The 18,956-nt window shown below is 40.5% G+C and overlaps 1 protein-coding gene across 5 annotated transcripts in view; it reads left to right on the forward strand.

The window, feature by feature from the left end:
* Positions 1–18,956, forward strand: part of NOX4 (NADPH oxidase 4) — a 115,565-nt gene that overhangs the window by 66,372 nt on the left and 30,237 nt on the right. For all 5 annotated transcript variants that reach the window (XM_035329167.1, XM_035329156.1, XM_035329148.1 and 2 more), the window contains one exon: positions 6,008–6,089. In XM_035329167.1, the coding sequence (XP_035185058.1) occupies positions 6,008–6,089 (82 nt within the window). The remainder of the gene's footprint in view (positions 1–6,007; positions 6,090–18,956) is intronic.

Here is an 18,956-nt window from a genome sequence, read left to right on the forward strand (position 1 = left end):
TTTTTTTTTTTTTTTTTTTTTTTTTTTGTGAAATATTTTTTAATAAGACAAGTAGCAAGGAAACAAGATGTCCAAGACCTGACTTCTAAAGCCAAACCTGTTACAATTGCAGTGAGTATTACTTGGCAAGTTATTTTGGCATCATCTTGTAAGTGTGAAAGGAGTTAGAGCTTCAGAGGCATGACATCTTGGAAAAACAAGGCCACTGCTCCCTGTGAGATAGTATCTACATCAACAGAATGTAATGTCTGATATCTATGTCTACAACAGTAATATATTTTAATTCACAGGGAGCTTCCATAGAAATTATTTTTCTTTGCTTTGAGAGTCTCAGATACTAAAATATCATAACGTTTCCCTTCATCTCTCTTTCCACCTCTCTAACAGAGTATGCTAGAAAAAAAGGAAACTTGATTTTGTAACCAGTTTGAGTGGATTTCAGACCGTGCACCCATTATTGCTCACATTTGTCTGATGTTATTGTTTGCTCTCCATACAGAATCACAGAATCATAGAATCACAGAATCACAGAATAGTCTAGGTTGGAAGAGACCTCCAAGATCACCGAGTCCAACCTCTGACCTAACACTAACAAGTCCTCCACTAAACCATATCCCTAAGCTCTACATCTAAACGTCTTTTAAAGACCTCCAGGGATGGTGACTCAACCACTTCCCTGGGCAGCCTATTCCAGTGACTAACAACCCGCTCAGTAAAGAAGTTCTTCCTAATATCCAACCTAAACCTCCCCTGGCACAACTTTAACCCATTCCCCCTCGTCCTGTCACCAGGCACGTGGGAGAATAGACCAACCCCCACCTCGCTACAGCCTCCCTTCAGGTACCTGTAGATTACAATAAGGTCACCCCTGAGCCTCCTTTTCTCCAGGCTAAACAGTCCCAGCTCCCTCAGCCGCTCCTCGTAAGACTTGTTCTCCAGACCCTTCACCAGCTTCGTTGCCCTTCTCTGGACTCGCTCGAGCACCTCCATGTCCTTCTTGTAGTGAGGGGCCCAAAACTGAACGCAGTACTCGAGGTGCAGCCTCACCAGAGCCTAGTACAGGGGGAAAGACTAAACATAACACCCATTCTTACTTAAGAATAACAATGGCATATATCTAAATATTTCAAAGGGAAAATTTCACTTGAAATGCATTCTTCTGTCCTTGGAAGTTGGTTAACTGTTATGTCAAAGCATATTTTATAAAGATATTTCCCATCTGGATGCCTTCCTGGGCAACCTGCTCTAGGGAACCTGCTTTGCCAGGGGTTTGGACCCAATGATCTCGAGGTCCCTTCCAACCCCTACACTAATGTAGTTCAGTAATATTAGCATGCATTTATACTGAGATTCAAGAGTTGACTTGTAAATATTTTGAGCTCAGATGGGAAAGGAGAAACAAAGAGTGAAAAAGAGCAATGAATTATATGGGAGAGGACGAGGAGATGTATGTGAGAGGACAGATTAAATTTCTTAGGCTCCTCATGACAAACTTTCTCTCCTCCTGTATAGTCTACAACCTTCATAGGGCATAGGATTGTGTTACTACATCCAGTCCTAGTCATCACAGTTAACTGTGCTACACATTTAGCTAAACATATATGATCCCAGTGAGGTGGCGTAAACTTAACTGAGGACTTCTTGCTAAGCAAAGATCTGGAAGAAATTGTAGACCTAAAATGAAAGCTAGAAAGAAGTGGAGACACTCAGCATGTTGAAAAGATAAGTCTGAGCACGAGAGGGGACTGTGAAACCATTCTTGATGTCTGTGAGAATGTTGACCTGTGGGTAGACATATGGAGGACTTTGTGAGAATGACATCTACAGTGTCACACTGAGCAGAGTGGCAAAAAAGTCAACGGCATAATTGATCCCAGAACACTGTAAAAAATCATTAGGACAGTAGCTATTACAGACAAGCTAATGCAAAATACATCCATTGAATGAGAGACAGAGAAGGTGATTGCAGATTTTCTGAAGTTTTTACAAACACAGTGAAGTAAATCTTAATGTTTTCTTAACAAAGGAGACCAGCACCTAGCCAAAAAAAAAAAAAGCGCCGCACTTTGGGTACTAAACTGTAGGAAATGAAAGAAAAGACTCAGTTATGGGAGATGTTCCAACATCCTAAATTATGGAAAGGAAAAATAAGAACAGAAAATACAGCATGTCTCTCTAAAGTGATCCGAGTAATGTTAAGGCTGTCTGCAACTTGATTTGTTTCTCTTGATCAAATAATGATTGCAAATAAAAATTGTCTAAAAATGCTTTTCTTAGTTTCATCAATTTTCAGATTGTTCATCTGTTGTAGTATGGATTAGAAGAAAAGATCATCTTCAAAGCTGGTAGAAGGGCAGGAAGGCATGTGCTGTGAGGAGAGGCTGAGGAGCTTTGGGGTGCCCAGTGTGGAGAGAAGGCTGTGAGGAGGTTTCACTGTGCCCAGCAGCTCCATGAGGAGGGAAGCGCCAAGGGAGGAGCTGCTCTCTGCTCCCTGGGACCGATGGCCGGATGCACAGGGATGGAATGGAGCTGCACCAGGGCAGGGTCAGCATGGGCATGAGGGAAAATTCCTGTGCTGTGAGGGTGGTCAGATGCTGCGACAGGCTTCCTTGGGAGGTGCTTGGTGCCCCATGCCAGTCACGGTTCAGAGGCATTTGGACAGTGCCCTCATTAATGTACTTTTAATTTTGGTTAGCCCTGAAGTGGTCAAGCAGTTGGATTAGATGATCTCTGAAGGTCCCTTGCAACTAAACAATTCTATCTCCATTTCCACCACCACCTTTTGTGTCTGGGAATGTAACATCATGATTTTTTATTTTGCAAATTGGAAAGCTGTCTCTTATAAAGCTTTAGGCTTCCACATATGCAGAAGCACCAAAAGTACCTTTTTCTTGTCAGTAGCTGCCAAAGCTCTCCCCACCTTGCTATGTAGTCCTTAAAGGTGATACAGTCATTTACACCAATTTGACTTCTGCACTCTACACCTGTGTGCAATAAGGGAATATCATAGACCTGAAGGGTGAATCATGTACGTAATGGTCCTGCAGGATACATTAATCCTAAAAGCTTCTGTTCAGTGTGCTATTTCTCTTAAGAGCATTTACAGGACACAGAGGCTACATGTACTGGAGAAAGTTGTAGGATGTATGTGAGATGAGGTGGAACGCTACCATATACTGTAAATATTGCTGTGGAAAAATGAGTAAAGTCATAGGGTGGAAAGAAAACACATCTGCCTGGGAAATTTGCCATAGTGAAGAAAAAAAAAAAAAGCACACAACAAAACAAGTTGACTTTAACTAGAACATGATCCAGTAGGGGAGCTGTTTAGGCCAGTTTCAGATGCCTTGGCTGCTTTCACTCCAGTTCTGGCCAGCCCTGTCACATTACTATTCAAAATATTTTCAAGATTGCAGCTTGTTGAATTGAATAGTGGAATGAATCCGGCTGGCCTGGATCAAGGAGAGAGGACAGCAGAGCAGTAAAAAGAGTCAGGGAATAGAGGTTGGGGATAGACTGTGGCTCTCAGCCGGGGTGTTGTCTGTCTCAGGCAGGCAACGGCAAGGGACACATCTGCACCTTTGGCGAGATGTATTGTGTCTCTCCTAAAGAGTTGCAAGCCGTTTATAACATCTGCCAAACCAGTTTCACACATGTAAACGTAATGTGGTGTATCCCAGTGCTTTCCACTGCTATTGCACCTGGCTATGTGCCCTGAAAAATGCATAAATCAGACACCCAGAAGACATCGTATTAAATAAATCCTTATTTGCAGTGACTTGCACCATGTTCTGGAGGTCAAAACCCTTAAGTCATAGAGGGAAGTCCTATAGTTCAGTGTTTGCTATTGAAAACTTCCTCCTCCTCCTCTATCAGGTGTATTCAAAAGATGTTCATAGGAAGCCTATTTATAAAGGGTTTCTAGAATGGCACCAGTAACTTGACTTGTGTTGGGAAACATGAAAAATACATTAAGATTCCTGAGATGGTAGTGGTGGAAGTTAATGTGCTCGCTCTGCCACATACACAGTTAGATATTTTGCAGTAGTTAAGGCTTCCTGAAGTCTTTCAGTTCTTGTCCTCTGTCTTTTGAAGATCATAACGTGTAATCTGTAAGGGTGACAGGGCATGCCTGCATGCAGCACATTGTTATGTGCCAGATAACAGGAAGAAAACAAATCTCTGCATCTTCCTGAAAGTTCAAAAAGAGCAAAAAGTAGCTGTAATGGCAAGCTTTTTTCAAGAGAATGAGCATGACTTTCTTTGAGAAATGCCAAGTGAATTTCATTTCCATCTTTACAGCATTGCATTTATCATTGTCGACCGCATCCAGTCTTTGTCCCAGTTAGGTACGGGGATAGCTAACAGCTTGCATTCTGAAGATGTGGTAAGAATTTTGTAGGTACAGGTGTTTCCAAAATTGTATTTGAAGACATGCAGGATGAAGATACTATGTATTAGTATTATTGCTTCCTCACTGGTGGATCCTGGAGTTTTCTGTGGGATGTTTGCAAAACATCTTAGCCAGCTGATGGAAGACAAGATCAGACTGTCAGAGATGCTTGACCTTTTGAATTTATTATGCTTTCTTCAAAGTAATGTAATTTTATGAAGTATTGGTAATTTATTTATTTTTTAATTTAAATGGCTACATAGCAGAATTGTATCCAAATTGATGCTGTTACGATGACACGATATTATATAAAAAACTAATATTCGGAAAACCATCATATACTAAACTGTAAGAAGTGGGAAGGTGGCTATGATTCCATGATTCCTTTTTGGTGCTGGGAGATTCAGCTTTGTTAATTCTCTTTCCCTTGATTTCCTTATCTGTAAACCCTTTTTAGAGGATATTTTGAGATACCTAGGGATGCAGAGGAAGGAAGGACTATATTTGTCCTAAAGTTCAGTGCCCAGAATGAGAAACATTCATGGAAGAGATGGCTAGTTTAGAGAAACCCATGGTACAGCTACTACACACACCACAGGCTACAAATAGTGACTCAGCAAAGGAGTGAGGCTTTAAACCTGCAGCTGAAGCCTTCAAGCCACAGCTACACGGTATTGCAGGAAAAGTAGGAGATGCAGAGGTGGGAAGGGTATCATCAGTGTCCAAGGTTTCTGTGCTGCTAGATGTCTGGTTAAATACAAGTTGCAGATGATGGAAGGAAGCAGAACGTGTCCCATGCTATGGAGAGCTGAGGATCATGCTGAGGGGATGTGACCTGAGTAGGAAATTTCCTTCTATCCCTAAATCTAGGAATTGAGATAATTTTGAGCAGGTTCCCATATTCCAGAAATTGAGGAATTCATTCTGATAGAAGCTCCTACAGATCCCACTTACACTTTGCATCTAGCCACCTCCAGAACATCAGAAAAAGGTGGCTACACAAAACAGCTTTCCCTGAACACACTGATCAAAGAAGCTACATTACAAAAAACTATCTATTGTAGATGATCCTACAGTGCAGTTTTTGAAATACATAGTTGTGAACTAAAAGTGATCCAGTCTTTCAGTCTTCGTGGAAATATCAATGAATCAGTTACCTAAGGACTTACATTGTGATTTAATTTTAATTAATTAATCAATCTTCATTTAGACTACTGTGATCTGTGCCTGGTAAATTCTTAGTTATTCATCACTCTGTTTGGACTAAACTCTTCAAGACAGGGACAGTTTTTTGCTGTCCCTGATACCCAGAAGACCTATATACAGACCTCCGAAACTCGTAAGCCCTACTGGAATTCAATATTAGATGAAAAAAAAATGCCATTTTGAAATACTAGTAAAAGGGTTTGCAATAAAGAGTAATTTCTAGTCTTAGCAGTTTTGTGTGTATGAATATATAGATTTTCTTTGTAGACATAGCTTGGCCCTTTGCTAACCGGTGCTGGAGAAGAGAATTCACTGATAATATTGCTTGCTTACTGCTGGCATAAACATGTACTGCAGAGTCACAGCCTGGGTTTGTTTGTTTGTTTTCTTTTTTCTTTGTCCTGACAGAAAGATTTCGGGATTTACTGCTTCTACATTCAAATCAAGACACAGAGATTCTGCCTATCTTTCAGCAGAGGCGCTATCCCAAGTAAGTAAGATTGCTTTCTTGGGAGAAATAAAATCTTTATCTATTTGCAGCAAAGGAGAGTGAAGCATTAGTAACTCTGTGCATGCTTTTGGGTGAAGTCCTAAGGCAGAGCTGTCAAGGAACCACACTTACAATGAGCGCTGCAGTCTTTCAGCAGTGTCAGGAAGAAGCAGACATACTTTGCAAGTGTGCCCAGCTGTCAGGGGGAGGTGGTGGCAGAGTGCAGACATTTAGCTGCCTGGATCAGAGCCTGGTGGAGCTTTGTTTCACTTGACACAGTGTGTTGACATAGGCAGATGTTTTGTCAGGCTAATCCCCACTCTTGTCTTGTGGGATTCCATCATTTATGGTGACAAATGCCCTTGGATTTTAACAGTCTCTTCTCTGGAAGCCTACGAACACTTAAAAACATTTTTTTTTCCTGCCATTTTAAAGGATAAACATGCAACCAAACCAAAAGAATGGTATTGTGTGTTTAGGACGTCTTGGATGGTGTAATTGTAATGAGTATCATGGACTAAATTTCTTCTTTTTATAAATTCACATGCCTGAATGAAACAAGAGATGCTGCTTGTTGTTGTAATGGTTAAAAGAAACAGTGACTTTCAACTAAGTCTTGGAAAGAGTCAGTGAAGGGAAATGAAGAAGAGAGTCTCTTCACAGTAACTTTGGCCAGACTGAGTGGTGGAAGGAAGATGGTGTGGGAGGAAGAGGGAGTAAAAGAAATTTTTGGAGACAATCCAGCAACAACAATGAAAATCAGCGAAATTGTTTATTTTAATAATTGTTATTAACTGGTTCCTGAAATGCATAAAAGGCCAGTGGAGCTATTGTTAAATATAGCTCCTAAAATCCTATAACTTCTTTTTTTCTTTTAAAAGCATGCAGCAAATAAAGGAGCTGAGTGCTGAAAACCAGTTACCTCCTCACTGTAAATATTTGAGGATAAAAGCACTCAAGGGTGAATCCTGATTCTGAAAATGGTGAAACTCTTCCACTGACTTCAAGGGAGACAGGATTTTATTCCCCTTATTTTAATGCTTGCATTATCTATTGTCATTCTTTTACTGGAATACCATTCAGGTCTAGTATATGTCACTCTCAGAGATACCTTAAGTTGATGGACTGCACTAGGACTTCTATGTACTACCTTGGTCCCTCACCCTTTGGAGCATGAAACAGTTACTTTTCCACAGTTGTAAAATGATTTGCTTGGCTTAGATGTTTTCATGTATGGTACGGATGCTGTCAGACTGGTCTGAGAAACTAGTTTATTCTCCCCATCTCTGTATAAATCATTCCTAAGGTGTCTGACTTTCAATTTTTACATACAATTTATTGCCAGCATTGTTGGCAAGTATGGTATATAGTAGTATTGTTAGATCTATGGGTGAGTAAGTGTCTGTTGCTGTCTGCTCATGTTCCTTCCAGTTCCTTCAAGATCATACAACCAACAGGTTGTAGTATGGAGCTGTCTGAAGTTATGGTGAGTTTGTGTCACAAAATGATGCCTGTTTTCAGCCACATTACTTGGCAAGATTGAGTGATTCCTTTAATATAGTAAATCAGCCATACTTTGGCACCTAACTGAAATAAAAGTTTGCATATATTGTTATAAGCAATAGATTTCTGTTTATATCATCATTAATTGGTGCAGATTTGCTTGCTTGCTACAGAAATTCATCATTTATTATAGTTTATTTACAGGCTAGTTGGAGACTATTGACGTGTCCTAATTTCCCCAGGGGTTCTCTTGTAAGTGAAATCTTTGTGTTCAGCAAGGTAGAAAACCTGTTCATCTTCATAATATATTTTATCTTACTCCCATTTCATTTTTTCCCTTCTGTGGGCTCATTTTCATTAAAAGGTTAGTCAACAGAAATCAAGATAATGAACAGCCTGATGTCATAAATCAGTGTTCCTTCATTGACTTCAGCTGAGCAATAGTCATTTGTACTACATAAGGAGCAAGGTCATTTTAACAAGACCGTGTTGTGGGGCACAAGTTGGAGCTTGTAATGCTTAAAGACTTCCTAAGAATATGGAAAGTTAAAAATAAAAGGGAAATTGTAATAATGACCTAACTGAATAGCTTAGCAGAGCTTAGTAGGTAGAAAGGGCAAAAGTTTGTACATATTTGGTAAACATATTCCTAAAGAAAGGACATGGGAAAGAAAGATAGATGGTCAGCAGCTCAAGATATTCAGAGTTTTAGTAATAAATGTTACAGGCAAAATGAGCAAACTGTAATCCATCAATTTTTGAGAGAAGTAGAAACCTTGACGTTCTGGGCTGAATTATGTTCTTGTACATTTGTTATATTAAGATCTGATTGCCTTCCCATGGAACAGCAGGATAATTTAGGGTACATGTTTGTTCTCAGAGAAAATGTCTGTGCACTTGTTGGAAGTAGTTTCCTAGAATATGCACGCATATTGTTCTGGATTTGCTGGGTAAATGTGTCAAAGAAATACACTTTGCAATCCTTGTTGAGATGGGAAGAAATACCAGATCTTTTGATGGTCCTTACGTTTGCCTGAGTTTGTTTTGCTGTTCATGGCTTAACCAAAGAGCAAATATGTGCTTTGACACATAGGGCACGTTATAGTGAAGCCTGAGCTTACTAAGATTCAAGCTTGTAAAGCCACTGGGCACATCACAGTGCTTTCTTGACTTAGCAGTGTATGTCTCAAGTAGCGTGTCATCACGAGCACAAGCTGTCTGCGCAGCCAATGGGCTTAGATGCAGCACTACACCAGCACATCTGTAGCACATCATAGTATCATTCAGGTTGGAAAAGACCTCCAAGATCATCTTGTCCACCCATGCAGTCAGCCTGGCCAGCAGTATGCTTCCTCTCACTTTTTATTATGAGCTTGCAGAGCAGAAGGAGCTCGGCATCACCTTGTGCTTCATTCACATTGTGGTGGTTTAACCCAGCCAGCAGCTAAACACCACACAGCCGTTCGCTCACCCTCCTCCCTCCCACTCTGGGATGGGGGAGAGAAACGGGAAAGTGAAGCCTGTGAGTTGAGATAAAGACAGTTTATTAAGAAAGGATAATAATAATAATAACAGTACTACTAATAACAATGTGTACGAAACAAGTGATGCACAATGCAATTGCTCACCACCTGCTGACCGATGCCCAGCCTATCCCCGAGCAGCTGCCCCCCCCCACCCCGGCTAGCCACCCCTATATATTGTTCAGCATGACATCAGATGGTATGGAATACCCCTTTGGACAGTTTGGGTCAGCTGTCCTGGGTCTGTCCCCTCCCAGCTCTTGCTGCACCCCCAGCCTGCCCGCTGGCAGGACAGAGCGAGGAGCTGAAAGTCCTTGGCTTAGTGTAAGCATTGCTCTGCAACAATTAAAACATCAGCATGTTATCAGCACTCTTCTCATCCTAATCCAAAACATAGCACCCTACCAGCTACTAGGAGGAAAAATAACTCTGTCCTAACTGAAACCAGGACACACATGACGATGAAGCTGTGTAACTGTGTTGGGCAGAATTAGAATTATTGGGGAAGGGATAGGGAAGTAGGTTATCCCACAAATGCCTACGGTAGAGTTTCTTACTGTAACATTCAGATACCTTAAAGGAGGCTGTAGAGAGGTGGGGGTTGGCCTGTTCTCCCACGTGCCTGGTGACAGGACGAGGGGGAATGGGCTAAAGTTGCGCCAGGGGAGTTTTAGGTTAGATGTTAGGAAGAGCTTCTTTACTGAAAGGGTTGTGAGGCATTGGAACAGGCTGCCCAGGGAGGTGGTGGAGTCACCATCCCTGGAAGTCTTCAAAAGACGTTTAGATGTAGAGCTTAGGGATATGGTTTAGTGGGGACTGTTAGTGTTAGGTTAGAGGTTGGACTCGATGATCTTGAGGTCTCTTCCAACCTAGAAATTCTGTGATTCTGTGATTCTGCACTTCATGTAGTCACAGGTTACTGTGCTAGGGGGTCCAGTCTAATCCAGGCAAGTCTTTTCCATACCTCAGGTGACTGTCAGAGGACAAAATGAAACATCACTTGACTGCTCACCCACCTCAACAGGAAACCGCCCTATTCACTGAGAGTAATGTTTGGAGGACAAAATCTATCTCCTAACTAAATTGCAACCATCATCATATCTGTGAGGATTCGCATTCCTGAAACTACGAATAAACCTGCAGCTGTAGGCAGCCAAGCAGGCAGGGGCTCATAACAGCTTCTGAATAGTACCCGCCTGGGAAGAGCCTTGGCTCTCAAACCAAATTGCAGACATGTTTGCAGCTTGTTGCTTTGTTCCCTCACCTCCATGAGCCGGCTGAAGCCCCTGAGGTGGGCTACACCAACACGATCAGGCCCGTCAGCAAATTCAGCTTGTTGCAATGAGTCTTCATTCCTGACCGGTTGCTTTGACACTGAGCATTAGGGCTCCTAAATCTCTTAAAAACATTTTTAAAATAGTGCTTAAGGCATTTCTAGAGGAGTTTTCCTCAAGTTGTTACCAAGCTTATACTTTTATTGGTTGCCTTCTTAGGCCATGAGGTTCATACCATTTGTCACATGAATCTACTCATAAAATGCCAGAACTGTTGAAGTGCTGACACATGCTACATAGCATTGATCCTGACAAAGACGATGTTGTTATGGTCATTAATAGGGCTGTAGGGTCCTGCATGTGCCACTGAGTTTAGTGCCATCAACATGGGCCTAAGTTGCTGACTGGAACTGGTGTGATTGCCTCTCTGAACTCCAGGGGAGATCGCATGGTGGCCTTGAACACTACCCTGTAGATGGGCCTAGTACGTCAGAAGGGACAAAAAAGGACAGATTGGTAAGGTAAATGTTAAGTGTGAGAGTGAGGAATTAGTTTGGTAGGTTGAAAAAGCAGGAGAGAGGCTGACACTACACGAAACTCTGCTTGTTGCCCAGAGAAGCTGTGGATGCCCCATCCCTGGAGGTGTTCAAGGCCAGGTTGGATGAGGCCCTGGACAACCTAATCTAGTGGCTGATATCCCTGCCCATGGCAGGGGGTTGGAAGTGGATGATCTTCAAGGTCCCTTCCAACCCAAACCATTATGTGATTCTGTGATTCTATGATTCTATGATTGTGAGGAATGGGCCAGAAATGCTGTTGGTGTTACAGCTTTTTAGCAAATTTCTCAGTATGCAAGAAACTTGAGAGTGCAGCTGCACTTTATACTTTCAGGATACTACTGAAATCCTCAAGTATGTGTGTGTGTTTTTTTAGAGGGATTATTTTCCTTTTTTTTTTTCCCCTCAGAAATATTTGCAGTCTTCATTCTTATCTTCTGTGGGCTTGGTGGAAAAGTTCTTGGATGATTCACAGCTTTTAAGAACAGACGGAACTGTTATATTCTAGCTAATTTGAGTTCCCTTCTTAACATAAACCATAGAGCATTACTCTATAATCCCTGCAGCAAGCTTCTGGTTCAACCACAGCATAAATTTAGAAAGACATCCAATCTTTAAATTGAGACATTAAAAACTGGAAAATTTGCAAACCTTTAGATCTGCTTGCTTCAGTTGTTAATTATTTCATGTATGTATAGAATGAATTTCCTTAGTTTCAGTTTCCAATCTCTGTTATTTCATTCTACCATTTTCTGCTAAACAAGGGAGTTCTATACCATCTGAAATGACACCTCCATTAAAATGGCTAGAGGTCATTTAAAAACATACCTTTCTGTCAGACATATTAAATAGATAAAACTTTATTACAGGGCAGGATTTACTTAAAAGGTCTCTAATAATTTGTGTTCTCTTTTTAAAACTTGTAGATTCTCTCTCTCTCTCACCATGGAGAGGAATTAAGAAAGTATTTTGGTAACTGTTTCCTTAATGTTTGTATGCAGAAATAGCAGCACTTCTTTGTAGTCAGAGAGACTATGTAAGTTTAATATTATCTTATTATTTATATTCAAATGGAATGACAAGGTGTTGAACTTTGGTGAAAAAAGTGAACTTAGAATGTAGCAGGTATAATAGAGTATTGCAAATACATTTGCTTTCCATCCATTCCAGTTTACAAACCTTTCTTTGGCATATATTCTTGGTAAATTAAAGTAGACTTTATGTGAGTGTAGCAAAGTGATGGTCATTTTCATGTCACAAAGCCCCGAAAATCCAGGATCCTTGTTTCTATATATATGTCTGCTTAAATATATATTTTGAAGGTCATCTTTGAAAAACTGCTGAAATTTTTAGCTCAAACAGAGCCAAATCATGTTATTCAATTCTCATCATGGAGTAGTCTAGACAAATAGGCGGCAGAAAGTTAGTGCCCTAAACTGTTGTGCCATCTGGTCCCCAATTGCTACTCATTTTAATGATAATGGATCTATGATGGATCCATGCCAATTTACTACAGCTTGAGAGCCAAGCCAAGAAGCTTATGATATTTCATAAATAATACCCCAGGAATAAATCTTGTATCTTATTTGTAACTGTCTTAAGAGTGTTTTTCCTTTTAGAGAGAAAAGTAATTTGTGTCTCACCAGAAAAAGTAGTCGGTTCTGGCATGCAGCTCCTAGAAGTTACGATGCACAGGCATATCACATCCATGGAGATTCCCTCTGCAACCCAGATGTAAGCATGCACAGAAGTAGCTAGCAGGATCATGGTATAGAAACCCAGTTTAGTTCACAGTAGTAGCAAAGGCAGTCTTCCTTGACGTTCAGCAATGGGAAGAATCATGACCTATGCATTTGTCACCTGGTCTTCATTTGTAAAGGCAAAGAGGTTCATAATTTTAAAAAGAGGGGAATAACTTTAATGGAGTCTTTTTCTATAAATTCTTTCTTTGAAGCACTTTACAAAAGATGTTCTCTATTGTTACAGAAGGGAAACTGAGGCAAGCTAACAACTGATGTGTGTTACCAGTGTCACCCAAGACCAACTCTCTTGGGGATGAGGCCAGAAATAGAAATCAGGTCTTCTACAGTCCTTTCAGTTTTGTGCAATCGGTTCTTTCATCTAAAATAGCATCCATCCTGTTTTCCACTGAAAAAACACATGGCCTGTCCGCATTGCTGAAATCAAATGGGAAGGTGCCAAGCGAAGGAGCCCTTTGCCCACACAAGCACTTCAGTGTTTTCTGTACTATTGTACATTAAGCATGAAAATTACTGGTTTTGAAGTGCTCCAGGATTTGTTTCAAAATGCAGCTATCTCACCAGCAGCACTGAGTCCTCAGAAAAGGTGATTCTTGGGGAGCTCAGAGCATTTTGATTACTAGCTAAAAAAAAGAGATTCTTGATTAAGTAATCTGCAGTGGCATTTAAAAGAAACTCTAGTTGTTTATAGAGATAAATGTTTTGGGATTATTTTAATGTTTTGTGTTTTTTTTTTTTTTTTGCTTTTGCTTTTCATCGTTTTTTTTTTTTTTTTTTAAATATGACTTCCAGTGGTAAATTATCCTGTAGAGTTTGCAGTCTAGTGCAAGGTTGAGGTGCATGACATTATAAAACATTCACTATAGGAAAAGGGCATTTTCCTGTCATTTGGAATTTTTACCAAGAACAACAATGGCAGTAGAGTAAAGGCTGGTAGCTGTTTATAAAAACAGCAGTCATGCGATAGGACTAATTATGTCAATAAAAACACAATTATTGGCTCTGGGTTTTGATTAAACCATAAAGAAGATAGAAAGAAAGAGTACAGTAATTCATTCTGTGCACTGCATGTTTGGGCTCTGATCCTACAAAGACTTGTGTGGATATATCCACATAATATCAAGCAAGGCCAACTCAGTATCTTGAAATATTTAGAACGGCACATTAAACTCAAATGTGGGTCATAAATTCCTTGAGACAGAGGCTGTATTTGTTTATAGTACCAGTACAATGCCCCAGTAACTTGTAGTGCAGAATAAAGACACTTTTGTTCTGTTTCCAAAGGCCTTGAGTTCAAGTACCGGCAATGTGGAGTGAACAGGTCCCCTTAAAGTCGAGGGGAATTTTGCTGCTAGCTTCAGCAGAGCTCAGACTTCACCTGAAATTGAAGAAACGTTGAAGAAACAAGTACAAATCTTTCAGATGTAGAGAGATGTGGGCAAAACTCCATGTCTTCTGGGAGTTTTCTGCAGGAACATACATGCAAAATTGAAGCTCCGTGTGCATATATATTCTCTTCTAAGCACCAAGCAATCTACAATTCAAGTTCAACTTAGCTCTGTTTATCATAACATAGCTGTGGCTCATTAGCAGTCATGAACTGTTTTATGCAAAACATTTCAATGCTCCCAGTTGAGAAAGGGAAAGTTCTGGCTGAAAATAAAAGATTCCTAAACCTTTCAAAATATTTAGGAGGTGAAATCATTACTTTGTTCAAAGTGAATGGTATAAGACAGAACATTGCAGCTGGATTTCATTTTGCTATTTGGGAGCATAAGCTCAGTTCTTGATAAAGCCTGTTGATTTAATTAATATATACCTGCCTACTACTGAGCAGCGATGTGAGACTGCGGGGAATTATCTGTCACCAGATGTCTCAAAGGATGTTTTTTTTAAACAGCTCGAACAGAAGTTATAGTAATTTGATGCAGAAATTATTAGTGATGTTCTTTGATTCATTATGCAAGAGCGAGTTACAATGATCCCTTCTGGCCTTATATCTAGTTTTATCATAGTTTTAAAAATAATGGCTTGTAATAGTTGAAAAAATAGTTTCACAATTACCATAGTTACAGAAATCCAAGCACCAGGCTCTTCAGAGCGAAAATAAAGTGCTAACAAATCATGGTTGTTGACAATAGTGACTTCCTCCTTAAGTCTATGAACAAAAGGGAACTGCTTCATTCATTCAATCCTATACACCTACCTGCACATTAGCAATTTAATTTTTGGCCCTGTGCTTTCATTGGGGGACCCCTGAAACTGTTTTTTGTCGCATAACCTGTTAGTGGATCCAGCATCTTTTGTTGGTGTTTTGTTAGTAAGTCGTGCTGGAAAAGAGAGAAAAGAAAGATGTGAATTCCAGTTATAACAAAGGGGACAATGGACAATATTGTGCTCCTAAACGTGTGTAAGAAATTGGGAGGGAAAAAGGAGCTGCCTAGCATGTCTTCCTTTGTATTTCATATAAGACATAAACAAAAACTGTATTTCTTGGTCTCTAAGGAGGGAAGAAATCTAGCAACACTTATTGCTGTTCTGGCTCTTGCCCAAACAAGGTTTGAAGAAGCAGGAAAGCTGTTAGATCAACATCTCAGCTGCACCTCCTCAAGACATTAATACCTCAGAAAGCAGCATACACTAGGGCTGCCCCTGGGGTAGCAGAGCAAGTATAAGATCTGTGTAAGAGGAGAGAGGAGCACAAACCTTCAAGCCAAAGGAGGCAGTTAAGCTGGTCTAGTTTTGCATAAAACGGGCAACGATGGTCTCTTCTTTTTAGGTTAGAAATTTAGGTTAGAAATTAGATTAGACATTTCTTCTCAGAAAGAGCAGTCAGGCATTGGAACAGGTTGCCCAGGGAAATGGTGGCGTAACCATCCCTGGGGGTGTTCAAAGAAAGGTTAGACATGGTGCTTAGGGACGTGGTTTAGTGGGTGACATTGGTGGTAGGGTGATGGTTGGACCAGATGACCTTGAAGGTCTCTTCCAACCTTAATGATTCTATGATTCTTATCAGGACATGAGCCTAGATTTCAGTTCTAGCAACATTTTGTCAGGCGACACTGATGGAGTGGCTCAATTCCAAGTACCAGGCTCTTTTATGTATGAGACACGCTTCACATTTCTTTTTCGTGCAGTAAGTCAGGCTTTAAGCTCTTGGTATTAATCAAGAGCAGAGAGAGGCCCATGTCATTCTCACAGCCATCCTTTATCTCCTCTGAGAAATGGATAGGAGCTCTGGGCTGTGGGATGCCAACTGGACCACCCTAGATTGAATATCCCCAAGTAAACGCATAGGCTTCATGGAGGACCATGTCTCAGTACCTAGGCTAGAACTTAGCTCAGAAGTAGCTTTCAAGTCTTAAAAACTGGCAGTAGTAGAGAATCCATCTTGTCCAATAGTAAGTTATTGCAGTAGTCAGTTATCTTCAATCATGGGGACAGGCATTGGCTCCTGGGAGATGGCTCCCTGTAGGCCTGTCTTGCCCCAAGGAAAATCCTTCTACATCCATGGTTTGTAAGAACCACAAGTCTTTTTGCACAGCCAGACAGGCAGCAGCTGGAAAACGTTGTTAGCAGCTGCAGAGCAGCAATGGCCCATGATATTAGCTGCCAAATCTGTTCTGAGTGTTGCCTAATCAGCTAGCTGAGGCTGCTCACAAGCAGAATTGGAGACGAAAGTAGATAAGTCCTAACACAAAGGATGCTTGAATAGAAGATTTGTACAAAGTTATTGCATGGGGAGGATGAATTGGGTGATATTCAGAGTTTCTGGTGGTTGTTTTTAATGGAAAATTTTTGTGGGTTATAGATCTGACAGAAAATTACTAGTGTAAGTTTCTGCACTTGAAGTGAGACGTTACATGTAGGTAGTGAGGTGCCTAGCAATGCTTCTCCCTTGGTATCATGAATGTAATGACATTTTTGCTCCCCTCAAAGCAATAGCAGAAACTGTTATAGTCACCGACTGGAAAGAAGAGATACTAAAATCATTTGCTTTAGAGCCTAATGGCTTTCATGTAGCACTTTGCTTTATGACTTAATTATCCATTGCTGTCAAGGTGTCTGTAGTACAAGGTTTAAATTAAGTTTGTGCATGGTAAAAACTCATTTAGAACCAAACTCTGCAAGGAGCTTTCTTTGCTTCTCTGGGATCTTGTGGCAGGCAAAATTGCTGCATGCTCAAAACAAACAAACAAACAAACAAACAAACAAACAAAAAAAAACACGATATGGGTGCTCCTACCCCAATTACAGTTTATCAGTTTGAGACTGTAAGCTGTCCTACAACCTGTACAGCATAAGTGTTCCTTCTATGTGTCCTCTGTGGTTCAGAAAATAAGTAAGTTTCTAAGGCCAAATGTCTCAGCACTCACAGGACTGGGCACTATCTGGGCACAGGACTATCACTAGGTAACAATGATGTTACCTAGTGATATTATAGCTTTGTATTTCCCTTCACTGTTACTATATCTTTAAGGAATATGATACCTTTAAAATGTATTAATGTTGGTGATTTCTAAGATTGGAATGTTTAAGATAAAATTACCTCCTCTTTTAGATAAATCACCATAAAAGATTGAATCTCTTAACCATACCGCTATCCCATTGCTAAACCAATTCTGAAATCCTTTAAATATGGTAAATTGTCCTTTTTGCCTGTATAACTGAATCTTCCTGAACAGTATTTGAAATGTGTCCATTTATTTCTAGGGTTTTCTGCAAAATAAGTATTTGCATCCCTACCAAAACCTCTACAGACTTTGAAAGCTATTTGTAGTTTATTTTTTGTGGCATATAATTCCATTTTAACTGGGATGAGGCAAATTGTGCATGGAATTAACTTGTGAAAGCATCATAAACCTTCAATTCTGGGCATTTGGGCACTGTGAAGATGATACTAAGAGTATCTCCTGCCATTGCAAAGTTTTCAAAAGAAGCAGTTCTAGGATTTCAGTTTATCACTGCATCAGCAAGAGTTTGAAGTGTGTTGGAGAGATACCCCTCACTTTGCTCAAATCTTCAAAACTGTCATTTCATTCAAGCTGGTATAACATAAAATCTGGGATAGCTGTGAACCGAACTCGAGCTTTCCATGAAATTTTAGTATAATCTGCAAGAAAGACTACAAAGTACCCCAATCCATTAGGTAAGGTGTTTCAGTAGGAAACTGAGTGGCTGTGCCAGCATTTCGGAGTGGAAAGGGCAGGCACTGCAGTCCTGAGGGATCTCAAAAGATCTGTAGTGTAAAAGTCACTGGTTACATATTTTGGTTATGTTCAAGTGAAATGGTATACAGCTTTCCCTTTAGAAAGAGCAAACTTTGTCTGAAGGACGATCACTACACGCCAGCTTCTCTGTCAGCCCTATTTTGTTTCAAGGAGAGGACATGAAATTTTGTTTCAGCTCACATAAGTCAAACTTTCTGGTGAGCCTAAGAAAAAGAAAAAGAAAAAAAAAAAAAAAAAAAGCTCTGTAATTAGAGTTCGGTGTCTGAACAGCAGCTTGGAAGGGAGCAGAGTGATGTTGAATATTATGGATATTGTGTCTGAGCGAGAGGAGGGTGGAAGGGGAGGAGAGCAGGGAGGAGGGAAAGACAGATGCAGCTTTCTGTTTTGCAGACAGTCCACATGTTACATGGAGAAAGATACCTTAATTCAAATGAACAGGCTTACCTTATGGGATCAGCAGAGCAGAATTTAATGAGCTTGTTCAGCTTTATAACACTCTAATTGTAATGAGAGCCTCTGGGCACTTTGGTGACAGGCAAGTGATGCTGGTATTGACTGACAACTTGAGCTCCTTCTGTCCTCTGTTGGGGAGGAGGGTTTAAGGAATGTCTGGCTAATTTGTTTGCTGGTTTCTGTGTTCCCAGGGGAAAGCAAGCTGAGTTTGGTGTCTTCAAGGCTTCTTTGGCCCATGGTGCCATTAGCATGTACTTGAGCATCTAATTCCAAGCGGTAACTGCAGCCCAAGGCCTGTCCCCTGGGGCTCAGTCCCTGCTTCCCTCTTTCAGAGTCAGCAGAAGCAGCACTCCTGAGGTGGGGAACTCTCCTAGCTCTCACTGCCCCATCCACAGCAACACTTTGCTGCCTGAATGCTTTGCAGAAGTTTTGATGATTAACTTTTCTTTTTCTTGGTGCAGAATTGCACCGTAGTTAAGGAATCCACACTAAGGAATTGGTGCAAATGATGTTTATAAAAAATTGGGCTGACTTTCTGAAATCATTTGATAGCAAAATAGAGCAGG

Source organism: Oxyura jamaicensis, chromosome 1, assembly GCF_011077185.1.
Source record: "Oxyura jamaicensis isolate SHBP4307 breed ruddy duck chromosome 1, BPBGC_Ojam_1.0, whole genome shotgun sequence".
NCBI lineage: Eukaryota > Metazoa > Chordata > Aves > Anseriformes > Anatidae > Oxyura > Oxyura jamaicensis.